General features: G+C 49.5%; 1 protein-coding gene across 1 annotated transcript in view; it reads right to left on the bottom strand.

Annotated features, from left to right (window-relative positions):
• Positions 1-17285, bottom strand: part of Dnah2 (dynein axonemal heavy chain 2) — a 130776-nt gene that overhangs the window by 72712 nt on the left and 40779 nt on the right. Inside the window, exons 15-24 of the mRNA XM_021176049.3 lie at positions 10868-11014; positions 9247-9403; positions 8693-8932; positions 8003-8191; positions 7053-7200; positions 5601-5793; positions 3538-3738; positions 3132-3288; positions 2602-2776; positions 1997-2160 (exon numbers count right to left, since the gene is read on the bottom strand). Of these exons, the coding sequence (XP_021031708.1) occupies positions 1997-2160; positions 2602-2776; positions 3132-3288; positions 3538-3738; positions 5601-5793; positions 7053-7200; positions 8003-8191; positions 8693-8932; positions 9247-9403; positions 10868-11014 (1771 nt within the window). The remainder of the gene's footprint in view (positions 1-1996; positions 2161-2601; positions 2777-3131; positions 3289-3537; positions 3739-5600; positions 5794-7052; positions 7201-8002; positions 8192-8692; positions 8933-9246; positions 9404-10867; positions 11015-17285) is intronic.

Below are 17285 nucleotides of genomic sequence, written 5' to 3'. Positions count from 1 at the left end.
GAGCTGCAGCCAACAAAGCTGAAAGGAGTTAGAGATCTGAACAGCACTTTGACATCAGACATGGAGATGCAGAGATGGAGGTGGCCCTGCTGGCTTTCCGGCATGGCGTCCTTTGGTCCCATATTTCCTCACCATGCTCCCTTCCCTCCACTTAGAAATGGAAATGGAAATTCTATGCCACTGTATGTTGGAAGTGTGTGATCAACTTCTTCTTTTTTTTTAAAGATATATTTATTATTTATATGTAAGTAGACTGTAGCTGTCTTCAGACACACCAGAAGAGGGTGTCGAATCTCATTACAGATGGTTACGGATGGTTGTAAGCCACCATGTGGTTGCTGGGATTTGAACTCAGGACCTTCAGAAGAGCAGTCAGTGCTCTTAACCGCTGAGCCATCTCTCCAGCCCCGTGATCAACTTCTTAAAAAAGATCTATTTATTTATTTATTCATTTTATATATGTGAGTACACTGTAGCTGTCTTCAGACACACCAGAAGAGGCCATCCGATCTCATTACAGATGGTTGTGAGCCACCATGTGGCTGCTGGGAATTGAACTCAGGACCTCTGGTAGAGCAGTCAGTGCTCTTAATTGCTAAGCCATCTCTCCAGCACCTTGTGATCCACATTTTTTTTTTTTTTGGTTTTTCGAGACAGGGTTTCTCTGTGTAGCCCTGGCTGTCCTGGAACTCACTCTGTAGACCAGGCTGGCCTCAAACTCAGAAATCCACCTGCCTCTGCCTCCTGAGTGCTGGGATTAAAGGTGTGTGCCACCACGCCCGGCATAATCCACTTTTTGACTGTGATTTTGCTGGGAGTTACAGTTTAGAGATTGCCATGAGTCTCAGAAGAGGCTTTAAACTTTGGAATTTTGAAACAGTGTTGAGACTGTTACAAACTATGTGAAATTCTAAAGTTGGACTGAATGAATTTTTTTGTATTATGCTCTATCTAAGGCCTATGTGTGTGGGGGGGCGGTCAGGGAGTGGAATGTGGGGGTTAAAACAAGCATAGTTCCCATGGGCTCATATGCTTAGTCATCAGGAAGTGACACTACTTGGGAAGGATGAGGAGGCATGGCCTGGCTGGAGGAAGTGTGTCACTGGGGGGTGGGCTTTGAGATTTCATAAGCCTCAGTGGGCCCAGAGGCTCTCTCTCAAGTCCTGATGTTTGTGGGTCTGGATGTAGGAATCTCAGCTACTTCTCCAGGGTCATGTTTGTCCGCATGCTGCCATGCTCCCTACAATCTCTGAAACTGTAACCAGCCCTCAATTAAATGCTTTATTTTATAAGAGTTGTCCTGGTCATGGTGTCTCTTCACAGCAACAGAATACTAAGACAGCAGCCAGCACTCTTTACACTTCATGTGGTGTGTGTGTGTGTGTATGTGTGTGTGTGTAACATGGGAGGGCAGGTGCTTGTGTGTCACTGTGCACATGTGGAAGTCAGATCACAGCCTTATGAAGTCTGGTTTTGCCCTCTACCTCTACAGCTAGGCTTGGACAGCAAGGGACACCTGAGCCATCTCAGCTACTCTGTGACCTCAGCTACTCCATGACCTCAGCTATCCCGTAGTCTCAGCTACCCCATGGAAATGTTTTGAAATGAGAGACAGAGGTGACACTATGAATAACCTCAGTGCCACTAAACTGTGGGAAATACTTGGGCTAGTGTGTGAATTTTATCTCAGTTTAAAAAAAAAAACAAAAACAAACAAAAACATGGGGCAGTGGTGGCCTGCAACTTTACTTCTACTTTGGGAAGTAGAGGCAGGTGGATTTCTGTGAGTTTAAAGCCAGCCTGGTCCACAAGCAAGCTCCAGGACAGCCAGGACTACATAGAGAAACCCTGTCTCAAAAACAAAAACAAAACAAACAAAACTCACAAAGCTGCTAACTAACGTACCTGCCTGGTCCTAGCCATTCCCGGGCCCTAAGAAGTGTCCTATCCCTGCCATTTATCCCTGGTTTCTACGGGGCCCAGCTCAGCCCAGCACCTTCTCCAGGATCTGGAGGTCCTTGGAGACCGGCTGCTCGATCTTGAAGATGCCCAGATTGGAGCGGAGGTTGTTCTCCTCCTCCCGCATGGCCATCAGCGTGGCGCGCATCTGTGCGATCTGATCCAGCGCAGCCGTGTGGCCCACGTTGCTGGTAAATGGCCCTGCAGGAAGCCAAGGTGTGGCTCAGACACCACCCCCCCACCCCTCCGACCCCCGCTCAGGTCCACGGCCTCTTGAAAGGCCAGCCTGTGGCTCCCTCAACTAAGTGGGCAAATTCCACTGCTGCCCTTACAGGAGAGAGGAAAGGGAAGGAGGGAGTGTGTGGGGTTGTCTTAGGGAAGGTCACCAAATCGGACTGCAAAGGTGGAGGGCAGGAAGTCAAGGTAAGAACAGCCCTCCCAACCAGAAACCCACAGCTCTGGCGAGCTCATCCCACATTGCCCAGTAGCTTTTTCCCTTTGCTGGGCTGCCCACTGGGGTCCCTCCGCACTTCTGCTGTGCCGGGCCACATCCCCGTCTGTTTTCACCTTCCCCAGGACATTTTAAAGGCTGAGTGCCCAAAGCCAAGACTAAAGGAGGGAGAGTGGTGGAGTAAGGCAAACCTTTGAACTCAAAGTCTTCTAAAAAGTTGTGTGCCTTCTTCTTGAAGTCATCGGCGGCATGGATAAGGCCTGTCTTGAACTTCTCCTTGTGTTTCTTCAGCATCTGCTCGCTATCCAGCAGGATTTGTTGGAAGGTGAGCCACTCCCCATTGAGGCTCTCTAGCATCTCCAGAACCTGGGAGGAACAGAAGGCAGGATGACCCACATGGAGCAGGCCTCTCCCCACCGAGACTAGGCTCCCACATATGCTGGGCAACACTCGAGCCCCACCCCCACCCCACTCTCCAATCACTGGGCCCGCCGACTCTTCATAAATAGGCTCTGTGTGCGTGATCGATCCCTTAGAAACTAGTCTCAAGTTGCTGGGGCCTAAAAGAAGGTCATCAATGGAGGGGGAGAAGCATCATTTGAGTTAGACTGGGTCCTCTGGAGTTTTGCACCTCTCTCACTTCTCTGGAAAGGTCCTCCACTGGCTGTCACCACTGCTTTATGCTTGAGACTGGGGTGGACCAAACACCTCGGGAACTTACAGTGTCCGGAACCGGCACCTCGTACTTCTCCAAAATGGTAAACTGCTCGTGAATGGGGGGGATCTGAGTCTCCAGATTGGGTAGGTCATGCTGCAGGGTGTCCATGAGCTGCAGGCTGACCCCTAGCTCCTCCAGCGTCTGGGGAGGGCGGCTGATTCTAAAAGTCAGGAAAGAAAGGATTAGGTGGAAAGCACATACCCAGACACCTGCATGCACACACATGCGTGCACACACACGCACAGGCAAATGCATGGGTGCATACACACACACACCTGCACATACACACACACACACACAGGCACACACACCTGCATGCACATGCGCACACACCTGCACACACGCATCACACACGCCTCCCCCCCACCCCCCCACCCCCGCCCTCGAGGGTGTCCCAGGCAATCCTTACTTTTCAGCGTTGTCCTTGAGGTAGGAGTGCAGGTCCGCGAGGCGCCCGGCCGCCATCTCCTTGAGCAGGGTTGTGAACTTGTTCTGCCACTCATTGCAGTGCTGCACCAGCGAGAACTTGAGGTGAGAGCAGTCCAGCATCACGAACTGGATGTTGAGGACCGTCTCCTCCTTCTGCACATTGTTCGCCACCTCCGTGTAGCTGTGAGGCCACACATCTGTTAGGCGGGCTTTACTCCCCCACGGGTGACCCCAACACCACAGCTGCACTCCTTTCCTTCCACTCAAACCTGCAGTCCTAGCTGGTTCTGTTGCCAGGTATCACCCACACCAAACGGTGTCCACCTCTCAAGGGCTGGGCAGGACAAAGCTGCAGCCTCAGCCTGAGCGCGCGCGCGCGCACACACACACACACACACACACACACACACCCGGAGTTGCCTCGCACACACCCGGAGTTGCCTCCGTCCAGGCTGGGCTCGCACCACAGCTTCCCACTCAGTTGCTCAGTTGCCTCAGGAGCTTCGTTTAGGAGATAAGAGCTTTTGCATTTTACCAGGCTGGACTCAAACTCCTGAACACAAGTGGTCCTCCTGCCTCAGTCCCCTGTGTAGCTGGAACTACAGATGGGCTTACCTTGAATGTTTTTAGGGTTTTTTGGTTTGGGTTTTTTTTTTTGTTTTGTTTTGTTTTGTTTTTCTGGGACTCTTTGACCATCTATATCCATAACGTGGTGGTGGCCTTAGGGTGTCTCGGGGGACATGCTGTTGCATGGAGGTCCCTCCGTCTGCCTCCTTGACTGGTCTGTTCACTGGTGGGCTCCCACCTGCACCTTGTTCAGCCTCTGCTGTTTTCCCCAGTGCCCACCATGTCCCCATCTCCGCCTGATGAAGCACTAATCCACAGCTCAGCAGGAGCCTCCTTCACAAATCCTTTTCCTACTGCCTCTGCCAGAAACCCTCTTTCTTTCTGCTTTACTGTGGATTTCAAAATCCCCCAAAGGTCTGTGTGGTGAGCAACCTGCAGCCTGGTGCTCAGAGCTCACAGAGGGCTCTCATATACATACATCTAACACGCTGGGAAAGGGGAGACCAAATAAGAAGGAGTAGGAAGTCTTTCCACACTGGGGTTATGCCCCCCCATATCCCTGTCCTTGTCCCCCACCCCCATGCCCTACCCCCATCTGTCTCTCCTTTATTCTAAGCCATAAAGTTTATGCCTTTGCATCTACTATAGAGTGCATCTATAAGCCCAAAGCATGGCCCCACTGGTCATGGGCTAAAATCTCCCTGACTGTGAACCAAAACAAACCTCCTTTCTGATTCTTTATGGTAATGGACACTGACTGGCATGCTCCTGCCCCTGCCCCCCACCCCCCAACCTGTGTATCTCATCATTTGCAATGGGGCCATGGTCAGAACAGTCACAGCAAGAGCCTTCCATGCCCTCAGAGCTCATGGAGGGCTCTCCTGTACATCTAACAGTCTCGCATCCTATGACAGGCTGCAGAATAACCATTTTACAGGAAACTGAAGCCTGGGAGACGTAAAACCCCTGCCTGAGACCACACAGCCAGTCAGTGTCAGAACTGGGTCCAAGCCTTCCCAGCATGCTTCGGCTCCCACTCTATCAACCATGCACTTGTCTTCCTTGCGATGTTAAATGGCCATGGCCTGGGGACCACGAGAAGATGCAGTGAAGGTCAGAACTTAAGAATCCTCTTCTGTTTAGGTCCAGCCTTAGAGCTCTTAGAGTGAAAGTGCTTCCCCTACCCCTCCTCCTCTGTCCCTCCCTCCCTTCCCCTCCCCCTCCCCCCTCTCTCCCTCCTCTTCTCAAGTTTTCCACCATTCCCATCTCTAGCATTTTGTCCTTTCTCACCAACCCTTCCAACGTTCCTCTAAACAACTGCCTTCCCTAAACTTTGTCCAGCTCTTTCTGGACCTCTCCGGCATAATTTTCCTGTTGCCCAGGGTGCACAGTGTCCGTGCCTGCTGCTCACCCAGGCCCCATTCCTAGTCCCTGGGCCCCAGTCTCCTTCAGTGAGCCCTGTGCTTAGATACTCACCGGGCAATGTCAGCATCAAAAGAGGAGACAGGGGGGTTGAGGCGCTGGTAGCGGCGAATGAAGGAGTCCTTGTTGATCTCCCAGATCTCCCGGTACATGTCCCAGGTCTTGAGGTAATTCTGCAGCAGGCTCGCATTGTTAGTCATGCCACTGCTGATCTGGGCCTGGATCTTCCTGATGTCCTCGTCTCGCTCTACGAAGGGCCAAGAAAGATGCTTCTGGTTGACACCCACCCACCCCAGCCCACTTTGCAGCCTGGCCCCTGGGCACTGCCTGGGACTTTCCACTTCACCTGTTTCCACAAATACATGTGCTCAAACATGAGCACTGGAAAACTTGTGGGGTGGGGGGGGCTGGAGAGACAGCTCAGTGGATAAGAGGACCTGCGTGGTTGTTTAGAGGATCGTCGCAAGGATTGGTGGGAAAGAACAAAATACTAGAGATGGGAATGGTGGAAAACCTGAGAAGAGGGAAAGAGGGGGAGGGGAAGGGAGGGAGAGGGAAAGTACTTTCTTTCTCTTTTTTTTAAAAAAAAGATTTATTTTATGTATGTGGGTACACTGTCGCTCTCTTCAGACACACCAGAAGAGGGCATCTGATCCCAATGCAGATGGTTGTGAACCACCATGTGGTTGCTGGGAATTGAACTCAGAACCTCTGGAAGAGCAGCCAGTGCTCTTAACCACTGAGCCATGTCTCCAGCCCCAGAAAAAGATTCCTAAGTTCTGACCTTCAGTGCATCTGTTCCCAGCACCCACAAGGAGGCTCACAACTGTCTGTAATTTTCATTCCAAGGGATCCAAGGCCTTTTTTCTGGCCTTGATAGGCACCAGGTACACCCACAGTGCACAGACACACATTTAGGCAAAAACCACCCATACACATAAAATAATAATACACGAATTTAAAAAAAAAAAATAGCCGGGCTATGGTAGTGCACATCTTTAATGTCCTCACTTTGGAGGCAGAGGCAGGCAGATCTCTTGTGAGTTCAAGGCCAGCCTGGTCTACAGAGTGAGTTCCAGGACAACCAGGGCTACACAGAGAAACCTTGTTTGGGGAGGAGGGAAAAGGAAGGAAGGAAGGAAGGAGAGAAGAGAGAGAGAGAGAGAGAGAGAACCGTAAGGGGGCAGCAATGCAAGTGTGATCAGTGTCCCTTGCACAGGATCAGAGGTCTGTGCCCCGTGGGAATCATGCCCCGTGGGAATCAAGACCTCTTTTAAGTCCAACGCAAGTCTCGAACTTATCCTTGCTCACCTCCCATCCCGGTGTTCACTACCCACGCGCGGACATCAGTCATGTAACCTCGAGTCCCCTCCCTGTCCCTGCTCCTTCTTCAGTGGCCACTCGGCTGGGATTCCCACCAGCTATAGAGACTACCAAACCCAGTGTAAAGGGGTTCGGTTTCTTCTCGTAGCCTGCCCACTGTGTGCCTCCCCAAAGCCCACGCACCCACAAGTACATGAATGGGCTCTCGATTCATCTTGCGTTTGGTGAGGATGTCGGGGAGGTGGCGGAAGACGGAGATGGTGGCAAAGAGGTGGCTGCCTATGTCATTGACCACACTCGCCAGTGTCTGCAGAGTCGGGGAGAATTCCACCTGCAGGACAGAGCAGAGGAGCTTAGCGCAGCTGGCTGGAGACACAAGCCTCGAGGCCTCTAAGGCTCAACACCCCAGACCTGGGCCTGCAGGCTAAGGAGGAGACAGCCTTTAAGAGTACGGAGAAGAGGGGCTAGCAAGATGGCTAAGAGCACTGGCTGCTCTTCCAGAGGATCTGGGTTCAATTCCTAGTACCCACATGGTGGCTCACAACCATCTGTAACTCCAATTCTAAGGGATTCACTACCTTCTTCTGGCCTCTACACACACATCACGCACACAGACATACATGCAAGCAAAACACCCACACCCATACATATCTTAAAAAGGAACTCAGCAGTTAAGAGCACTGACTGTTCTTCCAGAGGTCCTGAGTTCAATTCCCAGCAACCTGATGCCCACTCCTGGTGGGTCTAACATGTACTCACATACATAAGAAAAATAAGTAACTTTAAAAAAAAAGAGTCCCTCAATTGGTTATCTAATAACAAGGGGTCTGCCCTAACACTAAACAGACTATTTAAAATATGTAAATATGCTTATATATTGTATTATATATATATAACCTGCTGAGTCTGTTTTTATATATATTATATATACACATACACACACATATAATAGTTAAAGGGGTAATGAATTTGAGAGAGAGCAAACTGGGAACATGGAAGGCACTGTGAAGAAGAAAGTGGAGAAATATTGTGATTATATTTTAATTTTTAAAAATGAATTTAAAAAAATATTAGAAGAAACTGAGGGCTGGGGTGTGAGAGTTTTTGAGGTGTCAGAGGCTGGGCAGCCTTACCTGTGACCCACCTCCCCGCACATCGTTCTGTAAAATGACAAGGACCCTGAAGAGCGGGTTTGGAGTGGTCTTTCCATCCCCGTTGATGGCCTTGGAAAGCTCCAGCAGTGACCACTTCACGTTCAGGCGCAGGGCGTCCTCCATCATGTGATCCAGCCGTATGGTGTAGAGCAACCACTGCTGCTGAATCTGGGGGCAGAGGAGGAGAGGAAGAGGCTCCTCTGGAGGGACCAGCGCGGGGCCTGGGAAATGAGCCCGGGCCAATGGGAACAAGAGAAAGACAGCTACAGAAATGCAGGACTAGGTTGGGTGGGGCCTCTCAGTGGTTAGAGCACTAGCTGTTCTTGCAGAGGACCCAGGTTCGGTTCCCAGCACCCACAAGGCAGCTTCTAACCATCTTTAACTCCAGTTCCAGGGGGACCTGATGCTTTCCTCCAGCCTCTGAGTGCAACAGGCACACACATGGTGCACTTATGTGCAGGTGAAACACCCATAAACATAAAAATAAACAAATCTTTAAGGAAAGAGAGGTAAGATCTTGGATGCTGCCAGAAGGACACTGAAACACTGAAGGTGAGCTGAATGTGGGACCAGCACCGAATATTTGAAAAACATAATTAGTGAAAGGGCGTGGAAGGGGGGTATGCATGCGTTTTCTCTGCCATAGAAGCCTGGTCATGGGATGCCTACCTCGGGGCCGTCATTCTTGAACACTTCGTAGGAGTTGGTCATGATGTTCACCACATCTTGGTGCAGCTTCACCAGCTTTTGCTGTGTGGTCATCCGGTGCTCTCTCTGGGCCTCCTCGAACTCCAGGTCCCTGTACACCTGCTTGCCAGTGATGCGCACCAGCAGCAGTTCCGACATCTCCTGGGCCTTCCAGCCGATGGTCAGGGTGGAGGCCTTGAAGTCGTTCACAATCATCTGCACCTGGGGTCACGGGTGGCATATTCTATGACACATGTCCCCCTTGAACCGTGGGGGCACCTTAGATGGACCTGATTCTACCCCTCCCCCCCACTTAGCCTCTGCCAGAGTTTCCAACATTAAAAAAGTTTAAAAAAAAAAAATCCCTCCCCTTCATTGATAAAACACTTGCCTGGCATGCACAAAACAAGACAAGACATTGGGATCAATTCCTAACACCAAATGTTAGGGAGGAGGGCGTCCTCCCCCAGCAGATTTCATTTATTTTACAATACTTCTGGGGCCTCCTCCTTCAGTGTCTGTTGGCCACGGCCTACCTTGCTGGCATGCATGCGGCACTCGGTAATGAAGAAGGCACTGGCCCCCTTCAGGGCCCAATTCAGCTTCTTCAGTCCGGGATGGATCTTCTTATCCAGGAACCGGATCCGTTCTTTGAACAGGGCCTGCTCGTCTGGGGACAGCATGGCAATAATCCTGTGAACGAGGGAAGACGGGTGGCTGGGAAAGGAAACTGCGAAGGCGTCTCCTTGTGCCAGGAAACTTGGCAGGCTCCGAGCCTGGAGCTCCCTAACGAAACTGTGAGAGTGCATGTGTTATATACAGTGTGCTGGCCAGGGACTGGTGGGGTGGCCCAGTGGTTAGAGGGACTTGCCGTTAAGTTGGATGACCTGCGTTCAATTCCTGGGGCCCACATAGTGGAAGGAGAGAACGGACTACCACATGTTGTCCTCTGGGCGCCACTCGCACACCAGGGCTGGAGAGATGGCTCGGCAGTTAAGAGCGTTTGTTTTTGCTAAGGACTCTGGTTCAGTTCCTGGCCCCTACATGGTGGTGATTCACAAACCATCTGTAACTCTGATCTCTTCTGGCCTCTCAGGCACCAGGCACAGAGAGAACACCCCACACACACTAAATAAGTAAATACAAATGCTAAGTGTGCTGTCCAATGTTAGTCAAGGAGAGCTTGAAACGATGTGTGCCAGTGGGGAATTTTTTAATCCCACAATTTAAATGGGAATACCTGCGTGCAGCTGACGGCTACCACACTGAACACAGCCTTTCTAGACATTCAGAGAAAGTTACATGTTTCCATCCCTTTGGGCTTCCACTGAGGTGAGAAAGACCTGTACGACTGTCTTCCCAAAATCTGCCTGTTAAAATCTTTAGCTTCGCCGGGCATGGTGGCATGGTCCTAGCACTCAGGAGGCAGAGGCAGGCGGATTTCTGAGTTCAAGGCCAGCCTGGTCTACAAAGTGAGTTCCAGGACAACCAAGGCTATACAGAAAAACCCTGTCTCGGAAAAAAAAAAAAAAATCTTTAGCTTCTGTTGTGGTATCAGGGGCGCTGGGAGCTGGTTCGACCATGAAGGGTGACGCTGTCTTGAATGGGGTTGGTGTCTTGAGGAAGAGGCCTCATACAGCTCCTGTCTCACTGGGCTACGGAGGACACTGTGAGAGTGGCCATTTAGAAACCAGGAGGCAGAGAACTTCACCTGACATTGGATCCGCCCAGACCTTGATCTTGAACCTCCAGAGCTCTCAGAACTGTGAGCAATTGATTCCGTTACTTCTAAGCCACCCCATGGCTTTAAAGGGATAGAACTGGCTGCGGGGATGTAAGAGCAGGAAATGGGAAGCCTTTATTTTTTATTTTTTTATTTTTATTTATTTATTTATTTATTTATTTATTTATTTATTTATTTTGAGACAGGGTTTCTCTGTATAGCCCTGGCTGTCCTGGAACTCACTTTGTAGACCAGGCTGGCCTCAAACTCAGAAATCCTCCTGCCTCTGCCTCCCAAGTTCTGGGATTGAAGGCGTGCACCGCCACCGCCCGTCGGGAAGCCATTTTTTCAGGATGGAAAGCCTCAGGAAGAGACTGGGTTGCCCTGCAGCTGCAGTGAACTCAAGGCTGGGATGCAGATGGAGGCCCGCCTACCTGTTATAGTCTCGAGCGACGAGGAGCAGGTTCTCCCGGAGAATGCGCAGGTCCTCGGCTCGTTCAGCCACATTCATCACGTAGTGCGGTGTCTCAAACAGCAGCCGCTCCCAGTAGTCAATCTCCGCAAAGAGAATCAGGAGCGTCCTGAAGAGAAAGCAGAATGGCTCAGGGCACTGCCAGTAGCACAGAGAGGATTGGGGGCAAGGCACACAAGGAATGTTTTGACAGACATGAAATAGGCCTTCCATGTGGCAGAGGGAGACTGGACAGAGTCCTCTTTGCTCCTTCCCAAAACCATGAGCACAGCAGCTTTGGGAATTTCTGGGTTTCTGGTGCAAATGCCCACAGGTACAAGTCAAAACAGTTTAAGTCCTGGAAATTGAAGAGTAGATGACCTGGGTCAGGACCAGAAGGGGACTCCTAAGTTGGCAAGAGCCACAGCCCAAGAGCCTGGGAAACTACCAGCCCCAGGGACTGCAGGTTCAAGGAGACCGAACAGAAGGAACTTTGAAAGTGGGATTCAAACAGGAAGACCAGTAGATAATTCAAGCACTGGCTTTTCTCTGTCCTTCCCTGACTATAGAGCAGGGGTCTCTCCCTGGCGACAGCAACCGGCTGAAGCCTTGTTGGCTGATGAGGACAGCACAATGACAAGTAGGAGATGACCCTGACTGGGGACCACAGAAGCAGAGTGGTATACTGAGAGTGCAGGGGATATACACAGCCCTTTACAAGCGCAGGGTTAAGACCCTAGCAGTCTTGCTCACTGAGAGATCCATGCTATCAGCAGACAGCAGTATGTCTGTGACGGCGTGCAGTACACCAGGAAAGGACCCCGTTTGGAAGATTCATTTCTGTGGCCTCTTACCAACCTGGGAGGAAATGTCTAAGAATGAAGACGTTGGGAATACTCAAGTAGTGGGCCCCATGGACAGGCAACAACATTTATTGTTGACAAGCCCTGCCCACTCCTTCCCAAGCTTCCAATCAGCTTCCAGATCCTTTCCTGCGAGTTGAATAGGAAAACGAGGTGGAAGGAGTCTTTGCACTCTTTTTCTAATGCGCAAGGGCTCTTGTTTGCTTGCCTGGGTGTTTTGAGAGGATTAGGCTACCCAGGATGACCTTGAACTCCTGATATTCCAGCCTCCATCTCCCAAGTGCGAGTGTTGAGATCTCAGACACACAGCGCAGCATTTAGCTTTGAGAGCGATGCTGGTGTCTGCTCCCACAGCACCCCATTTTATCTTACGAAGTCTCATTTCTCTGAGCTCACTGGTGACAGTTCTGCTGTTTCCCATCATCCCTCAGTGCACATTCTTTGTTCTCTTCTCGTCTCGTGTTTGGTTTGGGCTTCTACCCTTCACACTCAAAGTTCAAAATGACCGCAGAAACACTCAGAAATCCAGATAAGAACAAGGCAAAGTGGACTGAGACCTCTCAGAAGACAGGAAAAAGGGAGGACACGGAGGCAGAGAAGAGAACCCAGGTAGAGAAGAGAACCCACAGAGAAAAAATAGAAAGTGCCCGTTATCAATTTTACATTCATTGTGTAGTGGAGGGAATGCTGCGTGTGCAGCCCAATTCCCAGTACCCTTGACTCTCCCATCTGCCCTGCCCTGCACTGCCACACCCAGGGACCCTTCCTTAAGTCCAAAGCTGCCTGCCCCCAGCTGCTTCAAGATTATACAAACCACCTGCTCTCTGACCTCACAAAATCCTTCAGGGGATAACACTTACTTCCTCTCCGCTCACTTCCTCTACAGGCTGTTCTTTATTTCATGGTTTTTGTTTGTTGTCTATGCTGGGAATGGAAGCAAGGCTCCACGCATACCCTCTCTCAACTGCGCTGAGCCAACAGCCTCCAGTCCCAGCCCCGTGCAGCTCAACTACTTTTTTTTTTTTTTTTTGCCAGTCCCCACTCTTGTCCTTTAGTTTAAACATCTCACAAGAACTCCTGCACAAGCCTGCTTTTGCCTCCTGTTAGTGCCTGCTTTTAATCCCAGCACGCGGGAGGCAAAGGCAGACATATTGAAGCAAGTTTGAGGCAGACCTGATGTACACTCAGGTTCCAGGCCAGGGGGTGGGGTGTAGGTGAAATCTATTATCCTCCAGGCTGAGTCGTGTGACTGCAGCTGAGTGATGCTGATAAAGATCACAGATTAGTCCAAGCAGCTGGCCTGCCTCTCCAGGCTTCTTCATCCTGTGTCCTTCCCAGTTACTCTCTTACTCCTTCCTCCAGATCTCCAGAGATCAATCTGTATCACAGAGCGATCCTAACAAAACACACTGTGATATCTGCATGAGAACAGGCATATTGACCCACGGAATAAAACTGAAGACCTGGACATAACTCCAAACACCTACAGACAACTGATTGGTTTGTTTTTGTTTGTTTGAGACAGGGTTTCTTGGTGTAACCCTGGCTGTCCTAGAACTTACTATGTAGACCAGGCCAGCCTTGAACTCAAAGCTCCACCTGCCTCTGTCTCTCAAGAATTAAAGGAGCATTGCTGCCTCCACATCTGGCTGACAGCTGATTTTCAGTAAGAAAAACAAACAACAACAACAACAACAACAACAAACCCACTCTGGAGAAAAGATAGCATCTTCAACAACGGTGCTAGTCTAGTCAGGTGGCTTTAGGTAGAAGAATGAAAACAGATTTGTATCTATACATCCCGCACAAAAGTCAACTCCAAATTTGGTCAACCTAAGATCAGATACCCTGAATCTGACAGAATAGAAAGTACATGATAGGCTTAAACTCAAGAAAGGCTTTTCTGAACAGGACACTAATACCAAAGTCACTAAGATCAACGATTAGTAATGGGGACCTCATTAAAATAAAAACCTTAGAGCCGGATGTGGTGGCGCACGCCTTTAATCCCAGTACTTGGGAGGCAGAGGCAGGCGGATTTCTGAGTTCGAGGCCAGCCTGGTCTACAGAGTGAGTTCCAGGACAGCCAAGGCTACACAGAGAAACCGTGTCTCAAAAAACAAACAAACAAGCAAAAACAAAAACAAAAAAAAACCTTCCATATCAGCAATAGACAGCATGGTTTGAGCAAAGCAGCAGTCTACAGAATGGGAAAAAAAAACTCTGACAATTATGTATCTCTTCAATCACTGTGCAAACCCCACTCCTCTCAAAGCTAGTCTTCTCTCCACAGCAGAAAGTCGTCAGGTGAGAGCTGCCTCTGCTTCCTGCCACAGACTGTGAACTGACCTGTCTTGGGACTGGGCTCCCTTCAGGGTTATGACCTCAGAGTCCCTCCTCTCTGTACTAATGCTCCCTGGGGCTCTGTCCTGCAACCCAGTCCTCCTTCAAGCTCTGCCACACCCACTACTCCCTCAACACAGTAGTTCCTTCCTACCATTGGAATATGGCCAAAATTCCACAATCTCAAAAGATAATATAATAAAAACCACCTTCTCCCCTGACTCCCGTGTCCTACAGGTCCTGCCCTCTGCCCCGCCCCCTCAGAGCCTGCCTCTTTCAGGAACTGTTCTGGAAGCCACCCTTTCACTTCCAGCCCTGCCTCCCCACTCCACCCTTTCCTCTAAGAGTTCCCACAGCCGTGTCCAACGAGACATGGCTTCTTGGCCTTATATTCCCTGACTTCTGCACAAGCTTTTTAAAATGACTGTTTAATTTTATTTTGTGTGTCGGCCTGTTTTACTTGCATGATATCTACGTACCACTTCTGGGCGGCTGGAAGACGGCATTGGATCCCCTAGAAAGATAGTGACAGACAGTTGTGAGACGCCATGTGAGTGCTGGGAATGGAACTCAGGTTCTCAGGAAGAGCAGCCAGCACTCTCACTACTCAGCCCCTCTGGAGGTTTTGATGTTATGGCGAACACTCCACTTTCCTTGGACCCAGCCTTCCCCCAGGTTCTCTCCTTTGATCTTCTTTTCAGAGGGGATTGTCCTCTCTGGGGTGTCTTGGGATCCTCTCACTAGAGTACAGGAAAGGATTTGCTGCCTCCACAGCCCGCTTAAGTGGGGGCCCCTAAAGGTTCTGCATTTCCAGTCACTCTACCAGGGTGAATCACCCAAACCCATGGCTTCCGTTGCCTCTGAAAGCGGATCGGTTCCCAGGTCTCCCCAGCTTGTCCTGCAGGCACCCCCAGCTCAGTGTGTCCACGGACAAGAGGGATGGCTGTCACACTTGCAGCTCCTGTCTCAGGGGAGAGCAGCCTCCAAAAAACAGGATCACCCCAGACCAGAGCCATCCCAGGAGGAACAACAGCACACGGGAAAACATCAAACAGGAAGCCGGCACACACGGGAAGTGACCAAGGAAAAGCACTGCCCACATGTATGCAGGGTCCAAAGGCCACACGCATGTCCTCCCACGATCTCAACTTTCCAACACCCTACCCACCACTAACAACTAACTTTTGTTTTTGTAAAGCAAAACTCAGAAATTCAGTTCTATCCAAGGACTATGTAACTCCAATGTCATGATAAATGGCAATAGAAATTTGCCTAAAATTAGAAGACATACTCCATCTTCAAGGGCTAGAGCCATGGTTGTCACCCTGTAAGAATATGAACCTCATATAGCTAAATTTTCTGATTTCAACACAGACCAACAAAGTCATTTTTTTTTTTTTTTAAAGATAGAGTCCTAGGGCTGGAGAGATGGCTCAGCGGTTAAAAGCACTGACTGTTCTTCCAGAGGTCCTGAGTTCAATTCTCAGCAACCACATAGTGGCTCACAACCTCCTGTAATGAGAGCTGATGCCCTCTTCTGATGTGCCTGAAGACAACTACAGTGTACTCATATAAATAAAATAAATCTTTAAAACAAAACAAACAAACAAAAACAGAGTCCTGGCTGTCCTGGAACTCACTCTGTAGGCCAGACTGGCCTTGAACCTAGATCTGCCTGCCCCTGCCTCCTCAGCGCTGGGATTAAAGGCATATGACCCCATGTTCAACTCAGAGTGTCAGTTCTTATACAAACACCTAACATTTTTACATCATCCCCAGCTCTTATTGGCTGCACTGCTCAGCGGTGACTTCCAGACTTCGGGTAATGTTCTCCCTACGCTGGAGTGGCACGGCAGGCCACCGAGTGCTTTATGTAGCTATTTGTTAATCTGAACATGCAGGCTAAGTACGTCTCTCTGTGCATGCTATACTTTATAATAAAACATATTCTTAGAGCAAACAGAGATGGCTCAGTGCTTAAGAGAACCAGCTGCTCTTGCAGAGGACCCAGGTTCGATTCTGAGCACCCACATGGCAGCTAACCACCCTCTGTAACTCCAATCCCAGGGGATCCCATATCTTCTTGACCTTCTGACATACATACAAATACTTACACACATAAAATAATAATTCAAGACTGGCAGTGGTCATGCATGCCTTCAATCCCAGCACTGAGGAGGCAGAGACAAGTGGATCTCTGTGAGTTCAAGGCCAGCCTGGTCTACAGAGATCATTCTAGCACTCAGGGCTACACAGAGGAACCCTGTCTTGAAAACAAACAAATATCGCCAATAATAACAACAAAATCCATGTGAAAGTAGGTTATAAGCACTGGAAAACTGGGTCAGTCAGGTCAAATGACCAGGGACAGCAGCAAGCTGTTTATATTTGCTACTAAATTATTTCTGGGACTGGGCTGCCCTTTGGCTCAGATGTATGTGCACACACACGCACACACACACACACACACACACCATTTGACATATTCCTGACTGGCATCCAGACAGAGAGGCTGCCTCAAAGGATCCTCTCCTTTTTCAGGATGACATGTTCTTAGCTCCGAGAAGCACTGGCTGAGATCAACAGGGAATCTCAGGCACTCAGTCTCTAAGAAGTCAGGATGGCTTGAACAGTGTTGTTAGCATGAATTTTGTTGAAAACCAGCGGTTTGGGTTTGTTTTGTTTTTTTGAAATGGTGTCTCAGGAAGCCTCAGCTGGCCTGGAACTCACTAGGAAGCTGAGACTAGCCTTGAACTCCCAATCCTCCTGCTTCCACCTTCCAAGAGCTGGGATTGCAGGTGTGCCCTCCGACCCTAGAAAAAACTCGTATACGTCTGGATGTCTGGCTCTTATATACGAAAATTAAGTAAAGGCTATAATTATTGAAGATGTATTTTTGGATAATTTTACTCAAAATATACGGTTTATTAATTTAATGTCAGCTCTGAGATAATCTATTCTGATTTGGGTGCAGAGGACAAAAGTTCTTTGCTATAGAAATTGTAATAAGACCGACCTTGTCACAGAGGAAAAGGGCAAAGGCAACTGAAGGAAAGTGATGTATCAGAAGTGACTTGTACACACTGGAAAGTGACTCGTGAGCAAAAGGACACCAACTGGAAGGAGAACGCCATCTTTGTACAGAAATACTCAAAATCATAGAGATTTTCACTCTCCTAAACCTAAGCTATAAAT

Source organism: Mus caroli, unplaced genomic scaffold (genome assembly GCF_978045245.1).
Source record: "Mus caroli unplaced genomic scaffold, Mus_caroli_1 scaffold_13, whole genome shotgun sequence".
In the NCBI taxonomy this organism is placed as follows: Eukaryota; Metazoa; Chordata; class Mammalia; order Rodentia; family Muridae; genus Mus; species Mus caroli.
The sequence above is the reverse complement of the archived record's forward strand: the minus strand, read 5'-3'. Positions and strand labels throughout refer to the sequence as shown.